This window comes from Leopardus geoffroyi, chromosome B1 (genome assembly GCF_018350155.1).
Source record: "Leopardus geoffroyi isolate Oge1 chromosome B1, O.geoffroyi_Oge1_pat1.0, whole genome shotgun sequence".
NCBI classification, from domain to species: domain Eukaryota; kingdom Metazoa; phylum Chordata; class Mammalia; order Carnivora; family Felidae; genus Leopardus; species Leopardus geoffroyi.
The window spans coordinates 138,844,570-138,861,486 of record NC_059327.1 but is presented as its reverse complement, the minus strand read 5'-3'; the positions used below and the strand labels follow the sequence as shown (position 1 = coordinate 138,861,486).

Below are 16,917 nucleotides of genomic sequence, written 5' to 3'. Positions count from 1 at the left end.
GAAAAATGAGGCTCAGATGATTAAATGTTAGCTTGGTTCTTGTTTTAGAAAACAAAGAAAACATCTGAGACCTGGACACGAGAATGCAGAAAAGTATTTGTCCCCAGGCACTATGAACTCTAGGAATCATGTGCTGATGGTTTCTGTAGTGGGAGAAGGGCAAAGGGTGAGGCTGCTCTCATCCCAGAGATTCCATTTACTTATTTATTTCATCTCAGTGTAGTTCTGATTTCTTCCCTTTACAGCTCTCAGAATTAATATTTTCTGTCCCTGGTGTCCTTTAAACTCTCAATTTACTTCCCTTGACCCTTTGCAACATAGTCTCAAAACCAACATCTCCACTGCCTATCTCCCTTCCTTAGCACAAATTTCACCCCGTCCAATACACCTAACTGTGGGGACCTGTTAACCACAAATCTTGTTTAGGAAATACTGACTTTCCCCAAGTTAGAATGTGTGACAGCATTAAGGTAAAATACTGGCATTACTTTACTATTACGTCAAACTTCAAAATAGTTAATTCCTTTGGGAAGAAAAAGAGATTTATATGAAATACTTGGAAAAACTGCTGACTTTATTCAAATCACTAGCAGAAAGATAAGGCAGAGGACAGGGTAATCTCCTAAGCAATTCTCCCAAAGTTTCATTTGTAAATCCTTTCCTGGAAACTCAGAATACACTCTATGTGGCCAGTGGCTCTTAACTTTCTAGGGAGATCACAAACCTCTCCCCACACTGCCCTCAGAGAAATATACTTACAAGTTTGCATATACTTCGAGGGAGTGCAGACCCCAGGTTAGGAAGCACATGTGCAGGCCTGCACAGAGCCTAGATACAACTTATCTACTCGTCTAACTTGGTCTAACACGTTCAAGCCTGGCTCCTTAGATATCAAGGAATACTTGTATTTGCAGTTAGTACCGATCAAATGAAGTTAAAGAGAATTTTAAAATGATACTTCTTCTGATTTGGGTACAGATATTTAAACAGGTATTTTCTTTCCCTTAAATTGCGATGGTACCTTGGGATGGGGAAAGATGCCATGAGACAACGGGAAACAGATTTTGGTTTTTAAAACAATGAACCAGGCTAAAAGAAAGCTCAGAGCCATGAAAATTAGCATACAGATTACAAGTTCTGTTGGAAAACTTCCCAAAGGAAAGTATAGGATATATCCAACTCAGGTATACAAGATGAATGTTCTTTCTTAAAATTAACTTGGTAAGCTGAAAAGTTGGTTGACAGGCAAGATATGTTACAGGGGAAGCTAATTCAGTCACGAAGATAGATCATGTTCTTCCAAGGACTCTGAAAAAGTTCAGCCTGACATTGATCCAGAAGCAAGGAGGCAAGCTCTGGGTGATTTAAGGGATGAATGGATTTGAAAGGCATGCCTAATGGTTTCAAACCAAGGAAAGCACCAGATGAAAAGCTGCTTTTTCTAAACAGCAGACTGTGTTTGAATTAGCGGCTGCTTTTGCACAATGTTATTTATGATGAGGCAGGTGCACCGGGATAAGGTGGTTTCAGGTGACAATTCAAATTGGAAAAGAGGTTGAGGTAAAGATGGGTGTGGGAACTAAATCAAAAGCTATCCTTCAACATCTGCTGTAGGTGCTGGGTAAATCTCTACCAGAATGTCAAATCAGCATTTCCTGTACATTTAAGAGAATGAGCTAGAAAAGGTAGGACTCAAAAAAAAAAAAAAAAAAAAAAAAAAAGGTATAAGGGGCTTTGAATCCATATTTCATCATAGAGTACTTTGGTGAAATATTGAACAAATCCAATGCCTTTATACTGATCGCTTATCTTTTAGCTTCTGTTTAAATGCTAGGCATGTGTCCCAATTAAAAAGAAAACAAACAAACCCACTGAAGTAGAGGAAGGCCTCCCTATCACAGCTGAACTTTGAAAGTGTATTTGTTTAGTGACCAGAGGCTTAATTTAATATCCTGGAATTACCGGTTTCCCAGTTCCCATCTAGATTCCAAAGGAACTTTGCACTTCGGTGAGATGCACCTTCTTCCTTTTTTCATTTGAGGATCCAGCAAGCTGCAGGAGAACACATTCACATATTTCAGCTTTACTGCAGCTGGTTTCCTCCAGTGCTTCTAGCCTCCTTTTGGCACTTCTGCATCTCAGAATACAAGGACTGACCTCATCCTCATACAGTGTAGCTGCACAGGCTTTTGAGTCAGGGTGAAAATAAAAGTCACGTTTCTGACACTATCTAAAATGTGGCTTATTTTGAGCTTGAAAATGTCTAGATTATCCTCTCGCATCGTTCCTGAGCCAGTGGGAGTCCTAAAGGCAGAGATTTCTAGCAACATCTCTGGAAACTGTAGAAATGCTCTTCTGACCTCCTTGAGAAAAGAGGTATGGTCGCTGAGAGAGCAAACAATGCAGAGTAGACAACTCAGAATCAACTCACTTCTCTGGCATGTGATTAAAAAGTAACTTGCTCCCAGACAGGTACATTCTTTGAAACTGAGCCCCAAATGCTTAGTAAATTTTATAACCAGGGTGGGAGCAGGAAGTCGGTATTTTTTTTATTAAAGAAGGTGTTATTTCATTTTGCTTGATTTATTCTGGATGCTACTTTAGAAATCTTAACTAATTCCTAATTGATGGAGGAAGAGGGTTGTAACTCAAATACTGACTATCTTTGGTTTCCTTGGAAGGAGATCAAAGCAAAAATTGGTTGTCTCTTGTCTTGGAGATATCTTGGTAACAGTTTATTAAAGCACAAAATGATATTTCACTACATGGCAACTCTAAATGGGCCTGGAGGGTCATATAAAACTTTTCTACAAGATAAATCTTTACTGTGTGGGCACAGATCACAGAACAAACAGGTTGATATTCTCTGGGCATTGTTTTGAATCATCTACAACTTCCATGTAGTTCCTTATCTTACCAGTAGATGACTCCACGTTCCTGGTCTTTGTAAAAATTGGTGCTTTCCAGTGGTAAGGCTGAGTGCTGGTTTAGAAAAGTAAAAGGACAATTCGAGTTCTGGGTGAGATAAAAACTAAGAAATCGGTGTTTGTCATCTTGGCATATGATTGAATTTAGGAAAGTGGCATTGTTCATGTTGTACAGTTGAAAATACTGGCTGAAAAAGTCAGTTGGTCTTATTTCCTAGGTCTTAAGTGCCTATCTATGATGAGAATTAATTATTTCATTTTCCCAGAGGGGTAAAAGTGATCTTCTGGATAATCAAAATCATCATTATCTAATTACATGCTGTCAAAAAGAACCTTCCTGGATATTGGAAATGTTCCTCTACTACACTATCCAACATAGCAGCCATTAGCCACAAGTTAGCTACTAAGCATGTAAAATGTGCCTAGCATAACTAAGAAACTAAATTTTGAATTCTGTTTAATTTAACTAAACTGAAGTTTAAATATCTCCATGGGGCTATTGGCTATCATACTGGATGGCACAGATAAAGATGTTGAGTCATCATTTATAGCATAAGCTCTCGGGGGCGCCTGGGTGGTTCAGTCAGTTGAGTGTCTGACTTCGGCTCAAGTCATGATCTCGCTGTTGGCGAGTCTGAGCCCCACATCAGTCCCAGTGCTGATAGCTCAGAGCCTGGAACCTGCTTCAGATTCTGTCTCCCTCCCTCCCTCCCTCCCTCCCTCTCTCTCTCTCTCTCTCTCTGCTCCTCTCCTGCTTACACTTTGTCTCTCTCTCAAAAACAAATAAACATTAAAAAAAAATTTATAGCATAAGCTCTCAAGACAAATTACAGAGTATCGTACATGGAGCATCCTTTACTGAAAGGGTTTATTCTTCTAAACCCAATTCATTTCAGCAGGAAAATGACCTGATACTTAGTGAGGACACTTAGTAAACAAGCAGAATCTTCCATTTACATTTTATTATGGAACATGATTCCTGGAATAATTTTATTTTTTTAGCTGCAAGTTCTTGAAAAACTATGTTTGTCCCTTCTCTTTTTGATAAATAGAGAGATACAGGCAGTCTGTAAAGTGTTTTCCTCCCTTACAAGGTTAATTTGTACTCTCGCTGTGTAAAACTGGCTTTCATACCAGGGCCTCCTAATAAAATTTGAATCAAACGAATGACTTCTAGATACAGACATACCTTGAAATGGAATAATAAATATATTAACCTAAGGAAAAAATTATTGGTCAAAGACTGGTTAGAAATTGCATAAATGTTAACACTGACTTAATAAGTAAAAAAAAAAAAAATTCGAACTCAACTTTTTTGATAATTAGTATTTTCTAATACACTTATGAGGAAAGAAAGCAGGTCAAGAAAATATTAAATCTCTACATAGTGCTTATCAATAGAAAGAAACGTCACTCTCTTTGCTTCATTTTCATATACCCAGAAAGTAGCTGAACATCTAACTGCAGACACTACATCCCCAATCTTCCACCCCATTTAGGATGCAAATGCACGAAGTGATAGTACAGCAGAATAAATCCATGGTCAAAGAACTAAAAGCAACTTATAAATCATCTAGCTCAATACCCCATCAACTTTACAGATATTGCAGGTAGAAGGAGAGAACAAATGACTTGTTAGGGCTCCAGATCAGAATATCTACCATTCCCAGAGTAGATATCTGCCCACAGCGCTGGGCTACAATATCTGTTATTTTAAGATAATCAAGGGTTGTATACATCTTTTTTTTTTTTTTTTGTAGGTTTAACTGGAGAACCAAAACAGAACAACTGTATTTCTAGAAAAGTGAAGGGAGTGGGGAGATAATACCTGAATACGACCACTAACCACAAAAATGCCATAAATCTAAAGCGGTATATTCAATAGCACCATTTGTCTCTGTAAGACTTCACAATACATTATAATATCTTTACCATTTATTATTTGTGGCATCAGAATCAAGATGCCAGATTCTCAATCCCTGCTTCAGGGATTTCAAATTCTTGTCCTAAATAAGGGAGAAATGCCCTCGTTTCCCCATCTCCTGTCTCAGGGAAGACTCTCCAGAGCCATCCAAATTGCTTCTCCAAAGTCCACTTCTTCCAGGTAGCCTTTGGAGATTGATAATGTTGATTCTATCATTTAATGTGCCATAATTACGTACCTTACTTAGCACAGAAACTCACCCAGTGATTAATTTTAGATTGTAAGAACGTAATGCTACCAATAATATAAGAAATATGTATTGTAAGAAATAATACATATTTAGAAACAGTAAGTAATATATACCTAAGAATACATTAGATTAGATGCTAAGCTGGGGGAAAAGACAATAAATGTAAACGCTTTCCAGTGATTTTCTATTCCAAAAGACACTGTTATCCCAGGTATTAGGTGTGGTAGTATTGGAGAAAATGTCTTGGGGAGTATATAAAATGGAGCAAGACTGAAAATGAACCATGGGAGAAATAAATTCTAAGAATTTAACACTTCATTAGAGAACTGGAAAGTAGGAAGCCAGTATGCTTAGTAGCCAGAAATGTTGCCACCTCCAGGAAAACAAAGGATTGACCTACATGTAGTGGAATAATGCCAACAAGAAACTTACTAATCATTGACTGATCTTCTCATCTTTGCCAGAAAAAAAATCTGCTTGAAAGGGATAATACAGCAATGCTTGTGAACCCTGATCTCTGTCAAAAGCACCCCAGAGTCTTCACTGCCCCAACCATTGTCCCACCTCCCCACCCCATATAAAATAACCATTAATGACAGGACCTAACAAGCTGTCATTCTTTTATTCTGTCATAAAAATCTCAACAGCCAAAATTTTTTACTTTTATTTCTTTTTGAAAATCAATTCTACATTTGCCTCAAACCTCATCTGACCAGTGGCATTCCTCTCAAATGTCCAATCACGCCTACAATCTGGTTAATTGTAACCTCCTTGTTTCTTAGCATAGGTTTTATCACAGTGGTCCAACTACGTTTTAAATTGAGACATAGCTATCACATGCCAAGCTCTGGCTACTGTTTTCAGGAGGAAAGAATAATTATTCACCCCATCTGAGTCTGACTGTACCAGACATTATTCAAGAGTGCAACACCCTGAGCCCTAGACTCTTCCCCTTTATGCACCCAGTTCAGAGACCCTCCCTCTGCCGTTGGAGATCATCCAGGGCTAAATATAGATCTACGCACACCAGCAGTTCCTGACCGCAGTCACATGGTGCTGCTGACGAAGGACTCCTTGGAGACGTATTCGGCCCAAACACACATACACAAATTTGTGTGCATATTCATCTACACACACTGTGCCCACCGAATTCATTGGCGAACATGGGCACATCCACACTCAGAAGAGAAAGTCGCTGCCCAGGGATCTCCTCCTGCTATTTACCTCACTTGTGCCACCCTCGACACTGTGAGTGGACTTGGATACCTTGCTTTCGCCTGAACTGCGTCAATTTACTTGGGGTAAGGTGTGAAGCAATACTCAAGTGGTACGCAGACAGATACACATACACAGGTGTGCACCTACCAGCCCCTTTCCCCCCTTTTCCCTTGTACAGCGCTGAAGCTGTCCCCACGATTCCCCTAGAAAGTGGAGCCTCTTTTATGCCAGCTGCCACAAGGCTCCTAGGTACTTTTGGCTCACGTTATTACAACCTAGCCAGGTGTCTCGAGGCGATTCACCTGAGCTCGGGCAAGTGCCGGGAGACTCGGTGTGTCCCAAATTCGCCAGGTGAACGGAGGCATGAACAAATATCACCTCGTCAGTGGCGAGCACATGACTTCTGCTCCCTGTCCCTTCCTAAGAATCAGACCTTAGATTATAGGGCACCGACACCAAAAATAAAGAATCTCCCCACCCCACCCCAACACACACGAAAACTAGACAAGAAGTAGAAGGAAACAACCTAGCAGGGCACAGGAAAGAAGGAGAGAATGAAGAAAGGATGAACGCGACTAGAACTCAGACAAATCCTCAAAAACTACCAACATGTCAAAGAAAAGGCCTAGCTTCGGGATCCGGGCGAGAGACGCAAAGCAAAACCCAAGTCTGCCCCTGCCCGCGCCCCAGCGGCTCGGCCCCGCACCTGTTGGCACCCGGTCCGCTCCCGGGGCAGCCCAGGCGACCTCGGCGGCCAGGCAGGCGACTCCCTCGGTTTCTAGTTTTTGCCAGGCGCTTTGTGCCAGAGAGCGTTTGGTCGCCCCGATTCTCCCGCCTCTTCGAGGCGCACCCGGCAGCCGGGGCGCCTGAGAGCCGGGTTCGCTACGAGCGCAGCTCCGGGGCCGTCTGGGACAGCGCAGAGGACAGCACCGCCGCGCGTTCCCGAGCCAGGACCCCTCCGGGAGAACTGGCTGGCCAGGGAACAACCCACCTGCAGATGGACCTCGGGTCCTCGGTTTCCCGGCTGTTTGCCGCGCGCCCACAAGCGCGGCCAAAGAAAAGGGAGCTAAAGCGCGCGCGAAGAAGGAAAAGAAATTCCGCCCGACCAGTCGGGTGCCTTGTTTATACTGAAACTACGGCCTCAGCCGCGGCGCACACCCCCTTCCCTCCGAGCCCGCCTCCCGCCGCCAGCCCCGCCCCGCCCCGGCAGGGGCGGACCAATCACGGCGCAGCTCGCCGCCCACGCCGCCACCGCCTCCAGCGCCCGGGACCGGCCCACGCGGCGCAGGGCGCTGGGGACTCCCGCGGCGCGGTCGCCCGGGTGCCCTCCTACAATGCGGAGGCCCGTGCAGCCGGGCTCAGCGCTGTTTACCTGCGTCGGTTCGGCCCGCTCAGAATGGTGTGCGTTTCCTCCTGAGTCCGCCTGCCCGGGGCTGTTTGTGAAGTCGTGTGTGTGTGTGTGTGTGTGTGTGTGTGTGTGTGTGTGTGTTCATTTACCTGTGTACTACCTGTAAATACCGGCCCGACTCGTTATACAGTATCTATTAGCATAATCATGAGCTAAAGGTTACTGTACATATACTTTCAGAAGAGAGCTTGAGAGAAACCACAAGAACATTTGCTTAGCAAATATTTACGCAGAGCCCGAATGCTAGGCATTGTGCAAAACGCTGGGGGCAGGCTCCAGGCAAAAGTAGGCTGGCCTCTGCCAATGTGAAGCTTCCAGCCGGTCTAGAGGAGGACAAACGTTAAGCAAATGGTCACCCAAACGAAATACAAAATTGAGGCTGTTATAAGTTCCACAAAGGAAGGGAATCTGTGCCATGAAATATGATTCTGGAGGCAAAGGGGAGGCCAGTCCTCAGTGAAGGCTGTGTTGTCATGGTAACCACATACTCTATCATTGGATACTTGATAACTATTTTAGAAAAAGGGTAAAAACCTCAATGCGTCACCTTGTACAAATAAAAGAGACTGAAGGGAAGAAACGATGGAAACAAATAAGGGGAGAAAGAGACTCAAGGAAACAAAAAAAAATTGAAACATCAGGAGACTCTTGCTAGCTACATGACCTTGAGTAAGTAAAGTATCTTTCCTGAGCTTCAGTTTTCCTATATGTAAAAAACAACACTATTCATACCTGTCTTATAGGACTATAATTAGGATTACTGAGCTAGAGGAACCCTGTGTGTCCCTGCCCCATTCTCCTTGTCTCCCCCTCCTTCCTAGTGTGGAAACAGTCATCTTGAAGTTCACCCTGCCTATTCTTAGCTTCATCTGTGCCTCCTCTCACTTCTCTTCCTCTAATTATACGTTCTCCTTTTCTTCTGCAAATGGGTCTCCCCAACTCAGTAATGCACTTTAAGCCTCTCGGAAGTTTAAAGGAGAAGCCATTCAGCCAAAAGAGCTCGGTAGGAGGCGGCCATGCAGAGAGCCACAGAGGCTCTTGGCTGCCCAGCCTAACTATTGTGGTTGTGCTGGTTGTTTTGGCTTTCAAGATCAGTTTTCCCATCCTGGTTCTGTAACAAACAAGCCATTTGCAGTTGTGCAAGTTATGTACAATATTGAGGTTCCCTGGCCTGTAGCAATTAATTAAAAGGGTTGGACTAAATCAGGATTTCTTAGTGGAAATATTTGACATAGCCTTAATAACCTCTGGATACACCCCCCACCCTGGAAGAGTTTGCCCAGTTTTTCTTTCTTAAGTTTTTTTTTTTTCCCACCAAAACAAAAAATGTTTACTTTAGATTCACAAACCTAAAAGGGACACTACAGTAATACTGATTTAATGTTTTACCAAACCACATTCCTGCTTTCCATACTGGTGGATCTCCCAGAGCCCCTTCTAGCTCCCCATATGAGAAGTAATACATGAAGGGACAGCTCCAGAGCTATGTGGCCCAAACTCTGATCCTGTCCTATCATTTAGCCAGTTATCAAACCTTACAAGAGATCCTGAAGGACTCTGGGCCCCAACTTACTCATATGAAGGTAGCAATCATAGTTTATAAAAGTAACTTCTTCACAGTGTGTGAGATTAATTAAAAGAGATAATATGTGAAATGGGTTTGGAGCAATGCCCCTTAGAGAAGCCTTCCCTAACCCTCACTCCATATCTTTCGTTGTTGTTTCCTCTATAGAATTTACTACTATTTAACATATTGTATATTTTACTTATTATTGCCTCTCTCCCCTTGCTAGAATATAAGCCCCATAACAGCATGGTTTGTTGTTGTCATTGTAGTTGTTGTTTTCCTGTTGTATTTCCAATGTCTAGAATAATGTCTAACACAATAAGCACTTAATGAATGCCCAGTACATGGTAAGTATTCAATAAATAATTGCTGTTATGATTCTGTATCAATTATTCTCTATCATGAAAAGATTTTTTTTTCCATTTTCTACTTCCCATAGTTTCTTTCTTGGTCTTTTGACTCCACTGGCTCAATTCTTATCCCTGTAAATGTTGGTAAGCTCAATAATACCAGTCAAATTGACGCAAATAAAGCCCTGCTGAGTAGGATACTCAAATGATAAAAGTAGCCACTTATATTAAGCTTTGACTATATGGCAGGCCCTGTGCTAAACATTTTTTTTCTCTTCCCTTCCTCTTGGATCTCAAGTGCACAAAATTAGAGCAATCATCATGACTAATTCATGTCCAATACTCTTTTTTAAATTTTATTATATTTAATGTATTTATTTTATATCATTAGTCTCCTTTATTTCCCATCTAAAATCCTATTTCCACCATCCCAAAAGCACTGACTCTTTCACACTGTATTTAGTATGTGTTTTTCAACCCACCTTTCATGAACAATGATGGTATTATTTTATGTGAGTACCACATGAGTGTATTTACCTAAATATACTCTTACTTTTATTTATGTTTCTCAATGTTGTCCCTCCAACATTTGACTTTGCTCATCTATTCATGTTGATGCATGTTGATACTTTCACTCCTTTTACATTGTGTTGAGTATTTCACCATATTTGTGTTACATTTTTTTTACTTACATTATCTTTTATCCTTGCCCAAACTCTGAGAGGTAGGTACTATTTTCTCCATTTCTGAGATGAAGGAATGATACTGAGGAAGGTAAATAACTTACCATGGCTGTACAGCTGAAGAAGCCATAAATTATACCTATATCTCTCTGATTCCAGTGCTCCCATCTTCCTACCCTTTAAAATGGATCTAATTACTGGGGCACCTGGGTGGCTCAGTCGGTTAAGTCCGACTTTGGCTCAGGTCATGATCTTGAGGTCCATGGGTTTGAGCCCCGCGTCAGGCTCTGTGCTAACAGCTCAGAGCCTGGAGCCTGCTTCCGATTCTGTGTCTCCCTCTCTCTCTGCTCCTCCCCTACTCTCTCTCTCTCTCTTAAAAAATAAACATTAGGGGCGCCTGGGTGGCGCAGTCGGTTAAGCGTCCGACTTCAGCCAGGTCACGATCTCGCGGTCCGTGAGTTTGAGCCCCGCGTCGGGCTCTGGGCTGATGGCTCAGAGCCTGGAGCCTGTTTCCGATTCTGTGTCTCCCTCTCTCTCTGCCCCTCCCCCGTTCATGCTCTGTCTCTCTCTGTCCCAAAAATAAATAAACGTTGAAAAAAAAAATAAATAAATAAACATTAAAAATTTTTAAAAATAAAATAAAATGGATTTAATTACTTAGTATAAGATTTATTAAATCCTGTCTAAAAAAATATACCATTAATTTGACCCATTTTACACGTCTAAGATATTGCTGTTAAAACTAGTAGATATATGTATTTAAGCTAGAGGCCAAGTGTTTTCATTGGAAAGCAATGTTTATTATTTGAGACACAAGTTTAATATTATTTGTGGTTTAATATTTTCTTAAAACACTTGAACTTTGTTTTCTTTATTTATTATTTTTATTTTAGAGAGAGGAGGACAGAATGGCGGCAGAGAGAGAGAGAGAGGGAGAGAGAGAGAATCTTAAGCAGACTCCATGTTCAGTGCGGAGCCTGATGCAGGGCTCAATCCCGTGACCCTGGGATCATGACCTGAGCCGAAATCAAGAGTGGGACGCTCAAGCAGCTGAGCTACCCAGGCGCCCCAACACCTGAACTTTAAATGAAAATCTCACAAAGTGAACCACCTTCAAATATGTAAAATTTGCCATGTGAAAGAAAAATGAGGCTCCATAACACAAAATAAGACTAAAGAGAGAAAAGAATAAAGGAACAGATCACAGCTTCAGTGTAAGAAAAATATTAAAGATGTCTGAGGTAGAAAAGCAGCCTTTTTCTGCATTGAATCCCTCTTTCTGGATCTTAAAAGGCCTTGTGAAATGGCCGAGTAACTCTCCAAAACACTTTGACATTTTCTCTCATTTCACTTTCTCAATGTCATCTGGAATATGGAGATGAACAGTTTAAGGATAAGAACTTTTAGCCCTCACTTATACATGTAAGAAAATGAAGGCACTGATCACCCTACTTATCAATAGTCAATCTAGACCACAACCATGGCCTTCTCACTTTCAAAGCCAAGGAAGACAAACCCACTAAGTATGATGTACATTGTCTATCTTGCATTTTACCAAAAGATTTATAAGAATTTTATAAAGCAAAACATGAAGAATGATCAAATGCAATTTGGAAACCATCACTTAACAGTTCCTAAGCAAGGTATGTTAATATGACCTAAGCAAGGTCTGTTAATACGACATATAACTAACTATCCCACCCCCATCCCCACCCCTTTTACACAGGATGATGAAATACTATAGTGGTATGGCTAGGTCAAGACAAAAATATTTTGGAGGCATAGGACTCATTTTTGGGGATCCCCTGTCTTTGGACTCTCTCTTCCACGTGGCTGCAATGGTAGGATAAGTTACTGTGCAAGATGTTGGGCAGACAAATTAGATCAGCCTCGCCCCAGACCTCAGAGAAAACCCCTTATTTTCCCCTTCCTTTTCAGTGTGATTTTCCTGGACTTCCCTTTCCTCATCATCGGATTGCTGAGAGTGAAAGGGTGAAGGAGGCTGCTTGGCAAGTTTGGTGCCATACCTTCTTCCTACTTCTACCCTGAGAAAAAGGAATTCTGTCTGTGGGCCAACCTAGCTCACTTGGGGACCACACTGGAATTTCATAGTAATGCAAAGTGTGTATGTGTTTGGCATTGACCTGTGTACATGCATTTCCCTGGAACCTGGGAGAAGGATGATGAAGGCAAGACACAAAGATGTAGATATTCAAGATTCCGAGTCCCTCCCTTCCCCGCTCCGTCAACACCTTCACCCCCTGCCATTTAGAAGGGATTTTTGTGATGAAACACATGTTTGGGTCAGTCTTGGAATGGTCATCTCAATAGTAATTCCCAGCATTTATTATAGTTGACGATGTTCTTTCATATCCATTATCTCATTTAGGGAGAACGTTGGGTCTGTGAGGGTCATTCATTTCTGACAGTTGTCATTGCAGAGGCATATATTTTCCTTTCCTGGGATCACTAAAAATATTAACGATAGTCATTCATTCGGCTCTGCTAAGAAGATACTCCAAAGGACAAAGGAATTGACTAGAAAAGATAACTCCAGGGAACTCTCTTCCACAGATCCATGTGATCCTGTATCACCATGACTTTTTATCTCCCAGACCTTACTTAAGGTTGTACAAAAGAATGTAACGACCACATGGGAAATGTGGTAGGTTTTCAAAATCCCCTAGGGAGGTGTAAAAAATTACAGTATCTTCATTTATACTAGATAAGAACTGTTGAAAGGCAAAGTTATTATTTTTCCTTTATCAGCATTACTGTTTCACTCATTTGCCAATTCTCATTTACTCATACGAAGTAATTATTTCTAATACCCTCAGGAGGGATATTGGTATGGAGAAATAATATACCTTGGCCTGATCATAAGGTTATGAGACAATCTCATCATCTCCATTGGGTATATAATATATAGTGACTTATTATTTTCTGCACAAATATTTCATAACCTGCAACGTGCATCATTTTGACAAGATGTAATGCTATTTTGAGTATAAATTCAACTTTGTTTAACATGAATTTATTTAGATAAGTATTAATCTTATAAAATCTTTATAGTGAGTAGTAAATATAAATGTATTTCTATTTTCTCTTTCTAGTGGTTTTTGTCTGCTTTCTTGTGAATAAGTTGATCTTATAAAGAATTAAGAAAAGGTTTTCTGTTTCAAATTCTTCTACCCTTTAAAGTTAAGCCTGATTATTTTGCTAGAAGATCCCCTCAGTTTTGACTAATTACCAATCTATGTCCTAGAACATTGAATGGGAAAGGAGAAGGGAGAAAATTAATAATAGAATAATAAAAGTTTAGAACTGGTAGAAATATTAATGACCATCTCTTTTAATCTTTCCCCACCCCAATGCCACCAACCAAGGCATTTATGAAAGGAAATTGAATTCTGGAGAGATTAAATGATCTCTCCAGGACCATCCAACAAGATAATAACAAAGTTATGCAAGTCAAAGAGCCTGGATTATAAGCCCAAAACTTCAAAAACTACACGATTTTACTTCCTAATTATTTCTGCAAGGGTGAAATCTATGGAGCTACTTTGACATTGTAGAAGTACAATTTGTTTTCAAATATTGATGACAAACTTTCTCTTAAATTCTCCTTGAGGAAATGATAAAGGGGAATTCTCTAGAAATTGCTCATATTTTTCATTAGAATTCTCTAAATATTGCTATTACCATTTGTCTTATTTAATATTCAAGATAATAAAATAGTAAACTCTTAGTTGCTTTATCTTTAAAGTAACCATGTTGTAAAGTATCAATCAGACTCCATAAAGTATATTTGAGAAATTATGTTGATCAGGATGCCTGGGTGGCCCAGTTGGTTGACCATCTGACTTGATTTTGGCTCAGTCATGATCTCAGGGTTGTGAAAATAAGCCTTTCATCGGGCTCTGTGTTGAGCATGGAGACTGCTTAAGATTCTCCCTTTGTACCTCTCTTTATTTATTTTTTTTTAATTTTTTTTTTAACGTTTATTTATTTTTGAGACAGGGAGAGACAGAGCATGAACGGGGGAGGGTCAGAGAGAGGGAGACACAGAATCTGAAACAGGCTTCAGGCTCTGAGCTGTCAGCACAGGGCCCGACGCGGGGCTCGAACTCACGGACCGTGAGATCATGACCTGAGCCGAAGTCGGCCGCCCAACCGACTGAGCCACCCAGGTGCCCCTCTACCTCTCTTTAAAATAAATTAAAAAAAAAAAGAAATTATGTTGATCAAAAAAGCTTCTCTAATAAGCAGTTACTGTCATCATTATGAAAACATACACCTAAGGTATTTTCTCTTTCATCTACTAAAATGATTGATTTTCATAAGACTATATCATTTTTCTAAAAATATTTACAGCATAGTTGTGATTTCTAGATAATTTTGTGAGGTTTAATTTTGTAAAGTATCCAAACATTTATTTTGACAGTTGAATAATATTATTTCCATAGTAAAGCCAGCATTTCCATATATATGTTTAGATATTGTTATAGAAAACATAATGCTAAGTAGATTTTCTGCACAAAAACAAAGAGAGCAGATCATATAGTTTAAGTGTGTTTCACTAGTGAATTAGAACAGTTGTCTCTGGAAAGGGGTAGAGAGGGGACTAGGATAGGAGGCAAAGAGGGCTTCAATTTTTTGTATAGTGTTTGATTTCTTTCATAAAGAAAGACGTAAAGCAGCTATGACAAAATGTCCATTATTATCATTTGTGGGTGGTGAGTACACAAGTTTTATAATTTTATTTTATTTTTTAAGTTTTTCCAAAAAACCCCCAATTTTTGTAATTAAAGCTGGATATTTTCATATAGCTATACTGCATAACCTTAAACGTCCATATTTAAAGGAAATCTATTTTAAGGAAATCTATAATGGTAAAGTTATTGTTTTACCTTGTTTTGTGCACTGAGTAATCACGTTTATAAAGTGAAACTGTCAACCAAAAGTCCAGAGAGTTTCATTTGGTCTCACTATACAAAAGTGTAAGTTGTGAAAAATTTGGTAAATAATGTTATACATCTCACACGGTTGATATTGCTTTCTGATGTAATCGCACGTATCCCCTCTCATATGGTGATGCATATTGTGAGTAAACACACAAAAGAGCTTTGATTCTTGACTGAAGCCTGCTTTAAAGTCGAATCTCCTGCAGACTAACACCGCTAGCATATGATTAACGTTTCCAGGGTCTGGAATTAACTAGTGATAATTTTAGAATCTACAATTATTCACATAATTGTCTCCAATTAGCTGTCTCTGAAGAGTGGTCAAGAAATAAAGATGGGGCGCCTGGGTGGCGCAGTCGGTTAAGCGTCCGACTTCAGCCAGGTCACGATCTCGCGGTCCGTGGGTTCGAGCCCCGCATCGGGCTCTGGGCTGATGGCTCAGAGCCTGGAGCCTGTTTCCGATTCTGTGTCTCCCTCTCTCTCTGCCCCTCCCCCGTTCATGCTATGTCTCTCTCTGTCCCAAAAATAAATAAAAACGTTGAGAAAAAAAAAAATTTAAAAAAAATTTAAAAAAAAAAAAAAAAAAAAAAAAGAAATAAAGGAAAGTGGAGGTTGAATGTATTGACAGGTCTCCCTATTCGTGGATTGGTCCATTTACTTCACATCTATTGAGAGAGTCAAAGTATGTGTTTGGAGATGTGTTTGGACGAGTCAATGGGGTGGAAGGACACTGCTGTTCCTTATAGATGTGGAGTTTGGGAAGAGTTGGAAAAGAAGAGGAATTCTCTAGTCCAGACTATTGCTCAACAATTTAAAAGAGATTATCTCCTAAGAAAAAGCTTGTAAGGAAATAGGCCTGAGAAAGACAAGGCCTTCTCTATGGAGGTATGAACCTCACACCTCTCATAGCATGAAATGTATAACAGAGGGTCAAATAAAATATCTCAGTCTGGATAAAGTTTCCCCAGATAAATAAAACATTTGTCTTAAGTTTTGTTTTGTTGTGATTTTTTAAAGATTTCATAAACTCCTTTTGAAATGTCCTTCCTTCCTAAGTTAAAAGTTAAACACCAGCTATTACAAAAGGCAGTCATGAATCCAAACTTTCTAACTTCCAAAATACTAACATTAGGGCGCCTGGGTGGCTCAGTTGGTTAAGTGTCAGACTTAGACTCAGGTGATGATCTTGTGATTTGTGGGTTTGAGCCCCACATCAGGCTCTGTGCTGACAGCTCAGAGCCTGGATCCTACTTCAGATTCTGTGTCTTCCTCTCTCTCTGCCCCTCCTCTGCTTGCACACTCTCTCTCTCTCTCTCTCAAAAATAAATAAACATTAAAAAAAAATTTTAAATGCTAACATTAAGTTGTATTCTTTTCCCAAAATAGTTGAACCAGGACAGAATGTTTTTAAAATATCTCTAAATAGATGCGATTTGGGTTAGTCCTGCCCCTGGTCTTGCATTAAGGCTAATGGCAGACATATTATCATTTTTTGATTCACAACACAAAACAAAATAAAAATGAATGTGAATTTTGGTCTATGTCTTTCCCTTGGTAAGGAAAAACCCATATATAATGCCAAAGCCAATCCTTTAATGTATATCTCAATGACATAAGCTCCAGGAA

The 16,917-nt window shown here is 40.2% G+C and overlaps 1 protein-coding gene across 6 annotated transcripts in view; it reads right to left on the bottom strand.

Annotated features, from left to right (window-relative positions):
- Positions 1-16,917, bottom strand: part of RASGEF1B (RasGEF domain family member 1B) — a 559,703-nt gene that overhangs the window by 31,667 nt on the left and 511,119 nt on the right. The window contains exons 1-2 of one of the 6 annotated variants that reach the window (XM_045473604.1): positions 7,311-7,463; positions 6,622-6,739 (exon numbers count right to left, since the gene is read on the bottom strand). The exons of 2 other annotated variants lie outside the window; for them this stretch is intronic. In XM_045473604.1, coding sequence (XP_045329560.1) covers positions 6,622-6,684 — 63 coding nt within the window. In that variant the 5' untranslated portion in view covers positions 6,685-6,739; positions 7,311-7,463. Of the gene's footprint in view, positions 1-6,621; positions 6,740-7,025; positions 7,283-7,310; positions 7,464-16,917 lie in introns of those variants that run through there. 3 more of the 6 variants (XM_045473605.1, XM_045473606.1, XM_045473607.1) reach the window with 3 other exon arrangements.